Here is a 10,237-nt window from a genome sequence, read left to right on the forward strand (position 1 = left end):
TCTGTTGCTGAGGTAAATGGGATAAGTTTGCCTCATTTTGGTGCTTTTGGTCAAGAACCCTTTAATTTTTAAAGATATTATATATGGAACTTGTCATATAAAAAGGATTGGGCATGAATAGGCATCATCATTTAGCCCTTCGGCCCTAAACCCACCCGGCCCGTAGGGCCGAAGCCCGACCGGGCCCTTGCATTAGGGCGGGCCGGCCCTACCCTTTCTCAAATAGGGTAGGGTAAGGGTCATGCAAATGAAGCCCGGCCCTACCCTACTGCCCGGCCCGATTGAGCCCGTAAGGGCTAAGCCAGGCCCGAGCCTAAAAGCCCTACGGCCCCTACCTGGCCCTACCTTAAAATTTATATATTATTTTTATTATTTTCTATTACATAGACTTTGTTTTCTTTAATTTTTATTTTCTTTGTTACACAACAATTAATATTGGGAGATTTAGAGAAATAGTTAATTGAATATAATCACCTTAACTAAATTAATAAATGTTATAAGTTAATTTTTATATGTGTGTGTGTGTGTGTGTCTTGTATTAAATATGATCAACAAAGAACAACTATATAATCATTTTGGGAGGTTCTAGTTGGACCTCTAAATTTGCTATTTGGACCTCACCTACTTAGTACACCTCTAATCAACTTTTTAGAATACTAAAAAAGCTAAATAGACCTCCTTATTTTTACCAAAATATCCTTGAACATCATATAATATGCGTTTAGCAAAGGATTTCCAGGGTTTGGGTTGGGAGATGGAGGACGGTAAGACGGCCCCTAAGGAGAGACCTTGTGGTGAAGACAGCGGCGCTAGGATTCCATGGTAGCGAGTTGTTGGGGTGCTTGATTTCGTTCTTGGTTATGGCAGCTAATAAAACTCAGGGCTGGAGTGGCGACTCCTTTGATTGCTACAAGCAATACAGGTTTCCGTCTGTCTCTCAATTTTAAATTTTGAATTGGAATTTCAAATTTTGGCAAAAATTTCAATTAAATTTGGATTCTTTTGAATACATGTTTTGGGTATCTTGAGTATGCAATGAACTTTATCATGGTGTTACAATAAATATCCCAAGTTAGAATCTTTGCATTTTAGTCTCTCAATGGTGTGCTAAGCGCATCCTAATTCCTACAAAATTAAGCTTTTTGAGCCATATATGAGAAAACCAACAAATTTTATCAGGTTGCAAGTAAGGCCTAGCTAGTGCGTCAGGAACTAGAGGTTGGGTATGAGTATTGAATTATTGATATTATTTCGTGTAATTTCTAAAATGAGAGCTTCATTAGATACACAATGTTACAGCAAGATGAGTTTTCCAGTGTATGTTGGAATGCAATATGTTTTGTCAGGTGCGCTTGATTGGTTATTCTGTTGAGGGTTGTTTTTTTTCCTAGTCTATGAATATATTGATAATGGCAACTTAAGCCAACATCTGCGTGGTTCAAGTAGGACTGAGCAGTAAGAAAATATAACTGGTGGTGTGTGCAGAAGAATGTAATGATATTGTTTTACTTTGTAATTTCTCTTTGATTAGAACAGTAGTGCTTGTTTTGTAAATGTTTGCTTGGTTCTAGAATATAAAATTAGAACTTGAAACCAATTTGATTACTCTACTTTTCGGAGTTCAAATGGTTGGATTAGCAAAATGTTTTAAAATGTTGTAGTTTGAAGTAGAGGACCGACTTTGTTATATAAGCCAAAATCATGGCTTCTATACTATAATTCTCACGTGTACAGTAGTACTAAATCCTTGACAGAATAATGGCATCAGCCATGTTTCAATTTGCCACCCTTCTTTTATCTTTGTTATATTGTCTAATTGTTCTAGAATCAATCAGTCAAGTGATGTTATTGTACTGATGAAATATCTTCATCTGATAAGTTGTAGGAATGATCAAGCAAAGAATGACAACCTGTTCCTATTCTCTTTCGGATCAGCCCGAGATCGAAATAAGGTTCTCAAAGGTGGAGTTTGGTGTTTTGATCGTGCTCCAGTCTGCCTAGAGGAGTACGACGGAGTTTTACCCATTGCTGAAGTTTCCATGAAACATGTTCGAATCTGGGCTAGGGTTTCAGGTATTCCTCCATTGTATGAAGAGCCTGATAACCTAGTCCTCATTGGGAATCTCCTGGGGGGTTTCCTGGAGTATGACAAGAAGGAGTTTCGGAGAGGATTGATGCGCATCCTCTTCTTGCATGACATCTCCAAACCTATCCTCCTTGAGCATAAGATCTTCTTGGAGACAGGGATTGAACCACTCTTGAAGTTTCAATTTGAGCATCTCAAAGGTAGGTGTTCTCAATGCGGCCTACTTACGCATTCGGGAGTTAAATGCATGGCGCCCAACCCAGCCATCTCCACCTCTAGAGCTATACCTTTTGGTGGTCCTTCAATTATAGGTGGAATTTTCTCTTTTTCAGCCCAGGCCAGCCGAGAACTTCCACAACCCTCCTCTGCCTTGCTCAAGAAGAAAAAAAGCCTATAATCCGAAAGCTAGACAAATCATTATCATAAGTTGATCCATCTGGGAGTCCCGTGCCCGATATGGCTGATGAGGAAACTGATGGACCTGTAGGAGCACAGCAGGTAGAGCAGGTTGGGACCGATGCTTCTGATTCGGCTTTCAGGGCTAGGAGTTCCGAGTATAGCTCACCTGTTCAGGCTGCGCAAATGGAGCCTAAGGTGTATAAGAAAAGAAACAGGACTAGCGGTTGCACTCCCTCCCCAAAGAAACTCAAGACAATCCTGGGTGGAAAGATACCCATACTGCAAGCAGATGCCCTAGGGTTGATTGAAGCTGCTACTGAGAGTGAACAAGGAATCCTGAAGAAGAAGGTTGGAAGACCTTTAGGAAGCAAGAACAAACATCCTCGCCCACAGAAGAAGATGAGTGGGACTTTGCGTCTGACTTACTCTTCGGTTGATGCTGCTCATGAGATTAGCCCTAAGAATAAGGGCAAAGGAAAGCCTTAAGCTTTCTTGGTTCGATACCTAGAATTTGATTCTAGTCTATTTCTATTTAGGTTTAGTTTCTCTGATTGTACACCAATTGAGGTCCTTGGCAATTAGAGTTACTCTAGCAAGGGTCTAGATAGTTGTTGGATTTGTCTCCTTATGGCTAGGTTAATCCTCTGTGCTTCAGTTGTTCCCAATGGGGGTTACCTGTTATGTGCTTAACAGCTTAGACCAACTAGGTATTACTTGGTGTAAGATAGCATATAATGTACGTGCCTTCTGGCCTTGATTAAGTAATGAACTTATCTTCAAAAAAAAAAAAAAAAAAAAATCCTTGACAGAATAATGGCATCAGCCATGTTTCAATTTGCCACCCTTCTTTTATCTTTGTTATATTGTCTAATTGTTCTAGAATCAATCAGTCAAGTGATGTTAATGTACTGATGAAATATCTTCATCTGATAAGTTGTAGGAATGATCAAGCAAAGGTTCATCTGGTTTGTCATTCTGACATAAGAAATATGATCCAGACCATTTTAATTTTGTTATTATCTTAGCTACTTTATGAAGCAACCGAGGAGAAATTGAAGCTTAAATGAGGCAACTAAGGTCTTGGACGTGTAGTATTGATGTCAAAGAAGGACGTGTAGTATCACTCAATTGGTACAAAAGCGTAAAAAATGAAGTGGAAAATCAAGTTCAAAGTAGGCACCTCGAGAAGGCAGATTTCGTCAGCTTTCTGGACTGCATTTTCAAGGAATTTTCCCTAGGCTTTAATGGAAGCTTTCATGAAGGAGTTCGATTATTATTAAATTCCTGATGTCATACTACAAGGCTATGTCTAATTGTTCAAAATGACGGTGTGAAGCGTTTGCTCCAAGTCCAAGAAATTGGCATCTCAGGCAACTTTCTCCAGCGAACTTGTCTGGATTGAGTTTTTGAGGAACTTTCTCATAGCCTTAATGGAGACCTTTCTGGAAGGTAATTGTTACACATGAAGACATGATGTCATAGGACCTTAAGGACTCAAGAATCATTCAGAAAGGTGATTGTATGGTCTTGGTACAAGCTCGAGTAGGTAGCAAGAGAATAACGAAATCTGGAAATTTCTTACAAAGTCTTGTTATCAAGCACTGTTCAAGGCTTTTTGGTGTAACGATTTGAAAAGCTTTGTAGAAGATTTTTGCGTAGTTCTGGAGAGCGACATCAAGGCTAGAACTTGCCAAATTCTCACTTTCAAATCAGCTTGGAAACCTTGTCAAAGGAAAAGGAAAAAAAAAAAAGAAAAAAAAAACCAATCCTAGTTGAATTGGGAAAGTAGATTTTGTGTAGTTTTTGTTGAGCAGATCTTTGGCAGATTATGCTAGGATTTCCTATGGGTTTTGAATTTCATGGTTTAACGTTAAAGAATATTAGATGCTTCTATGATTTCATGAAAGAGACTTTAAGCGGAAAGAATAACAATTTGAAAATTTCTACAAAGGTATCATCTCGAATCCAAGTATGAGAGATTGAAGGGAGACTATAAATTGAAAGTGAAAAGAACAACTGAAGAGATTTGCCATGGAAGTAAGAATTTTTTTTCTCTATCTCTTTGTTCTTATTTGTCTTTTCATATGAGTTGACAAAGTCAAAGAAAAACTGAAAAAAGATGGAGGTCCAAATAGCAGATTTGGAGGTCCAACTAGAATCTCCCAATCATTTAGCCACATTTTGAGGAAAAAAAAAAATATATATATATATATATATTTTTTTTTTTTGTTAAACAAAATAAGGCCCTTTTTGGCCCATTTCGGTCCTACCCTTTAGGTCCTAGCGGATCGGGTTTTTCAGGCGGGTAAGGGTTAGCATATTTAAGCCCTAGCCCAATCCTACGGTCCTACCCAACCCTAAATTTTGTTGACTTTGATTAGGCCCTGCCCGGCCCTACCCTAAGCCTTAAAATTTAGGATAGGGCCGGTCTTAGCCCGGGCACGATGACCCGTAGGCATGAATTATAGAAATTCTTTAGTCAGTCCTATCATGCATGATCTCTTTGGCAAAGGATGACTGAGCGGGTCAGTATATTTAGATGAGTATACTCTATAGCAGTATAGCATGCCTGACTGTCTCTGCACCAAACTGCCTGTCTCACAGCTCTGTCAGTATTCGCATTAGAGCATCGCCACATCCACCAACCCAGCTCCAATTTCTGGCTATTCACACTTCCATGCATCTCAACACGTTCCAATGAGCTGTCCTCTCTTCCCACAAAAAGCAGATACCAACCCCGATTCCACGCTTCAGAGTTCCTTAGAATATGAACCCCCACAGTTTCATTTCGTCCTTATTTCTCTTCTTCACGTGAAGACGATCAAGTCGGACGTAGTGAGCTTCAATTTCAATCGGTCCCATACAGAGGACACTAGTCACCTTGCATGTAACTTCAATAGACAAATGTACATTGCACGCAAAGCCTTGGCCTCCTATAAATGCCTCACGACTCGGCTATGCTTTTCCAGACTCATCAAAAGCAATAACCATGGCGATACTCAAAACTTTTTTCCTAATTTCCACTCTTCTCCTCGCCTCAATCTCCTTCTCTCTTGCTTATCATCATGAGGATCCTTCCCAGCAGTTGGAGCAATGCCAGAGGCGATGCCAGGAGGAGATGCCGCGCGGACTTCAACAGCAGCAGTGCCAGCAAGAATGCAGAGAGCGGATGCAGCAGCAGGGAGGCCGCGGTGGCGGTAGCAGAACCCCGTTCTCTCGTGATCCTGAGCAGAAGTTTGAGCAGTGCGTGGAGAGTTGCCAGTCGAGGCAACACGGCCAGCAACAGCAGCAGCAATGCCGCCAACATTGCGGTCAACAAATGAGCCAGCACGAGCGCCAACAAATGTGCCAGCAGCGCTGTCAAAGGCAGCAACGTGGGGATTGGCAACAGCAGCAACACTGCCAAAGAAGGTGATAATAATCTAGAGCTCTCTCATAGTTCCGTGGTCCTAAAAGCCTAATTTTACAAGCTCATTAAATTATCATATATCCATTTTTCTAAAATTAAAATCTTCCCAACACAAGGTGCGAGAGCCAATTTGAACAGCAACTGGAAGAACAAGACATTAACACATCAAGAGAAACGGAACAGCAATTTGAGGAGTGCCAGCAGAGCTGTCAATCCAGACAACACGGTCGCCAACAACAGCAACAATGTAGCCAGAAATGCGCTCAACAAACTTGCCAGCAGCATTGTCAGAGGCAACAAAGGGGGGATTGGCGCCAACAGCAACAATGCCAACAGAGGTGATTAATAATTTTAGGGCTCTGATATTTATAACATGAGATTAAATCAAAGTTATGTTTACAATGAATTATACCGAGGTTCAAATATTTAATAAAAGATCTTATAAAACAATATCTAACATTTGTATTGCCACTATTCTAAAACTGAACCTTCTGACCTACACAAGGTGTGAGAGGCAATTTGAACAGCGAGGAGACGAACTAGACATTAACACCTCAAGAGATCCCGAACAAAAACTTGAGCAATGCCAACAGAGTTGCCAATCGAGGCAACAAGGCCAACAGCAGCAGCAGCAGTGCCGTCAACAATGCGCACAGCAATTGAGCCAGCGAGAGAGTCAACAAATCTGCCAAAGACGTTGTCAGATGCAAGACAGTGGTCAGCAACAGTGCCAAAGAAGGTGATTCAAATGAACTGTCAAAATATCTATATGGATTATGTTATGTCACTATATTTAGTATTATAAAAGTTATCTCATATTTTTCCTGCTAACATGTTCATTTATGTTCTTATTTATGCATGATTAGTTCACTCATTCTAAAATTTAACCTCCCAACACAGGTGCATGCAGCAGCTCGAGCAAGGAGAACTAGACATTAACACATCAAGAGATCCCGAACAAAAACTTGAGCAATGCCAACAGAGTTGCCAATCGAGGCAACAAGGCCAACAACAGCAGCAACAATGCCGTCAACAATGCGCACAGCAATTGAGCCAACGAGAGCGTCAACAAATCTGCCAAAGACGTTGTCAGATGCAAGACAGTGGTCAGCAACAGTGCCAAAGAAGGTGATCCAAATGAACTGACAAAATATCTATATGGATTATGTTATGTCTCTATATTTAGTATTATAAAAGTTATCTCGTATTTTTCCAGCTAACATGTTCATTTATGTTCTTACTTATGCATGATTAGTTCACTCATTCTAAAATTTAACCTCCCAACACAGGTGCATGCAGCAGCTCGAGCAAGGACAACTTGACATTAACACATCAAGAGATCCCGAACAAAAACTTGAGCAATGCCAACAGAGTTGCCAATCGAGGCAAGAAGGCCAACAACAGCAGCAGCAGTTCCGTCAACAATGCGCACAGCAATTGAGCCAGCAAGAGCGTCAACAAATCTGCCAAAGACGTTGTCAGATGCAAGACAGTGGTCAACAACAGTGCCAAAGAAGGTGATTCAAATGAACTGTCAAAATATCTATATGGATTATGTTATGTCACTATATTTAGTATTATAAAAGTTATCTCGTATTTTTCCAGGTAACATGTTCATTTATGTTCTTATTTATGCATGATTAGTTCACTCATTCTAAAATTTAACCTCCCAACACAGGTGCATGCAGCAGCTCGTGCAAGGAGAACTAGACATTAACAAATCAAGAGATCCCGAACAAAAACTTGAGCAATGCCAACAGAGTTGCCAATCGAGGCAACAAGGCCAACAACAGCAGCAGCAGTGCCGTCAACAATGCGCACAGCAATTGAGCCAGCAAGAGCGTCAACAAATCTGCCAAAGACGGTGTCAGATGCAAGACAGTGATCAGCAACAGTGCCAAAGAAGGTGATTCAAATGAATTGTCAAAATATCTATAAGGATTGTTATGTTTCTATATTTAGTATTATAAAAGTAATCCCATATTTTTCCCTCTAATATGTTCATTTATGTTCTTATTTATGCATGATTAGTTCACTCACTATAAACTTTAACCTCCCAACACAGGTGCATGCAGCAGCTCGAGCAAGGAGAACAAGACATTAATACATCAACAGATCCCGAACAAAAACTTGAGCAATGTCAACAGGGTTGCCAATCAAGGGAACAAGGCCAACAAGAGCAGCAGCAGAAGTGCCGTCAGCAATGTGCACAGCAATTGAGCCAGCGAGAGCGTCAACAAATCTGCGAGCAACGCTGCCAGAGGCAACAACGTGGGGATCAACAACAGCAACAACAGTGCCAAAGAAGGTGCCAGCAACAACTTGAGCAGGGTCAACACGGTCAGAGCCAGAACTATCGACGAGAAAGGGAGGACCAGCAAAGTCGGGGTCAGAGCCAAATGAACAACCCTTACTACTTTCCCTCGGACATGTTTCAGCAAAAATTCAGGTCTCAAGAAGGTGGGATGTATGTTCTTGAGAGGTTCACCAAGAATGAAAATAAGCTTCTTCGCGGCATTAGGAACTACCGATTAGCCATCATCGAGGCCAAGCCCAACACTTTCGTCCTCCGACACCATTGTGATGCTGAATCTATTTTCGTTGTTATCAATGGTGAGTAAGGACGTCTTCTGTTAACAATTGAGTCATTTATAAACAATATAAATCCACAACTTTAATTGCTTTATAAATATGGTATTGCAGGACGTTGCACCTGTACAATGTTGATGCAAGACAACAAAGAGTCGTTCAACATGGAAATGGGTGATGTCCTCAGAGTTCCTGCAGGAGCTACCGTCTACCTTGTTAACAACGACATTGATCAGACTCTAAGAATTGCGAAGCTCAAGCAGCCAGTCAACACTCCTGGACGATTTGAGGTCATCAAACAGGAAAAGAATCCTGATTCTATTTCGGAAAATTAAGGTAACTAGTTTTGTATAACATTGCTTAATTTGCCGCAGGAATTCTTCTCTGCAAGTTCTCAAGACCTAGACTCATACTTCAACGTTTTCAGCGATGACATTCTTGAATCAGCCTTCAATGTAAGTTTCAGTTCTTATTTTTCATTAACTGTTACTAACCTGGTTTACATGACGTACACGAACTAGGCTCGAATAATTTTGTGACTAGACCCCAAGCGATCAGCTACGGAGGGTGTTTGGACAACAACAGCAGAAGAGGCAAGGCATGGTGATGAGGGCATCACCAAAACAACTCCAGGCATTGAGTCAGCACGCTTCTTCACCCAGGAGCAAAGGCCGTCAGTCTGGCAAGGGTCCATTCAATCTTCGAAACCAAAAGCCCATCCAAGCCAACGAGTTCGGCAAATTATTCGAAGCTCGCCCTGAGAAGTTCGGACAGCTGCAGGACATGGATGTTTCAGTCACTTGCGTTGAAGTCAACAATGTAAGTAAATCAGAGAAAGAAAATTATTATATTCTATAAGTTATAGTGGGGCACATGTCTTAGTAAAATGTCTTTTGAAAATTTGATAAAATTAATTTTGGGAAATGTTGCAGGAAGCTATGATGCTGCCACACTACAATTCTAAAGCAATATTCGTGGTGCTGGTTGTGGAAGGAAGCGGACGGGTCGAGATGGCATGCCCACACATGGCAAGCCAGAGCCAAATGGGTGAGGAAGAAGTAGAACAACAAGGAGAACAGGTGAAGGTCACAGCTGATGTATCAGAGGGTGATGTTTTCGTTATCCCAGCAGGTCATCCCATTGCCATAGTTGCCCAAAACCAACAATTGAAAATGTTGGGATTTGGAATCAATGCCCAAAACAACAAGAGGAACTTCATTGCAGGTAGCTCAATTTATCATGCTTTGAGATGAATTAACACATTGAAAATCCTAAGCCTTGCTGATTAATTAGTTGGTTACTAACACATGATATGTTCCTTTCTCTGCAGGGAGAGAGGCTAACCCGATTAGGGAGATGGAGAGAGAGGCTAAGCAACTGACCTTCGGGCAAGAGATGGAGCAGATCATCAACAGACAGAGGGAATCTTATTTCGCCCCGACAGGGCAGAGCCAGCAGCAGAGAGGAGGCAGAGACGAGCCCTTATCTTCAATTTTGGCATTTACAGGCTTTTAAATAGATATAAGCAGTACTATAGGGAGAGAGTAATGTACGCAGCATGATGTAATAAAATCCAAGTAGTAATAGTATGCAAAGCAGCAGCAGTAGTAGATAGGCTGTGCTAGAGTTTGCAAGTACGAGCTCATGTAGAGTGAGCTTTTGTCTGAAAAAAATATAGCTCTAGCTCTCTGCCACATGAAATAAATACATTTCCGTTCTCTGTTTCTGTTCATTCACTTTTAATCCTTGATTCA

The 10,237-nt window shown here is 41.0% G+C and overlaps 2 protein-coding genes and 1 long non-coding RNA gene across 5 annotated transcripts; 2 read left to right on the forward strand and 1 right to left on the reverse strand.

Annotated features, from left to right (window-relative positions):
• Positions 1–6,212: 6,212 nt before the first annotated feature.
• Positions 6,213–10,000, reverse strand: LOC112200591. Of its 3 annotated transcripts, XR_005809499.1 has the most exons (6): positions 9,866–10,000; positions 8,978–9,257; positions 7,561–7,746; positions 7,136–7,357; positions 6,783–6,968; positions 6,214–6,579 (listed from the first exon to the last, which is right to left on the reverse strand). It is a non-coding gene; the product is annotated as an uncharacterized LOC112200591 (long non-coding RNA). The 3 variants fall into 3 exon arrangements; XR_005809500.1 differs by having other exon boundaries at positions 6,213–6,579; positions 7,172–7,746; XR_005809498.1 differs by having other exon boundaries at positions 7,136–7,746.
• On the forward strand, positions 7,936–8,759 carry LOC112200589 (vicilin-like). The gene has a single exon (XM_024341623.2). It carries the CDS (start codon positions 7,964–7,966, stop codon positions 8,513–8,515), a length of 552 nt encoding a protein of 183 aa, XP_024197391.1. The 5' UTR covers positions 7,936–7,963; the 3' UTR covers positions 8,516–8,759.
• LOC112199299 (vicilin Jug r 2.0101-like) lies at positions 9,051–10,029 on the forward strand. Its single transcript, XM_040517892.1, has 3 exons — positions 9,051–9,302; positions 9,416–9,707; positions 9,814–10,029. The coding sequence occupies exons 1-3, from the start codon at positions 9,084–9,086 to the stop codon at positions 9,996–9,998; spliced, it is 696 nt and encodes a 231-aa protein (XP_040373826.1). The 5' UTR covers positions 9,051–9,083; the 3' UTR covers positions 9,999–10,029.
• Positions 10,030–10,237: the final 208 nt, after the last annotated feature.

The sequence above is a fragment of the Rosa chinensis genome, chromosome 4 (genome assembly GCF_002994745.2).
Source record: "Rosa chinensis cultivar Old Blush chromosome 4, RchiOBHm-V2, whole genome shotgun sequence".
Lineage (NCBI taxonomy): Eukaryota > Viridiplantae > Streptophyta > Magnoliopsida > Rosales > Rosaceae > Rosa > Rosa chinensis.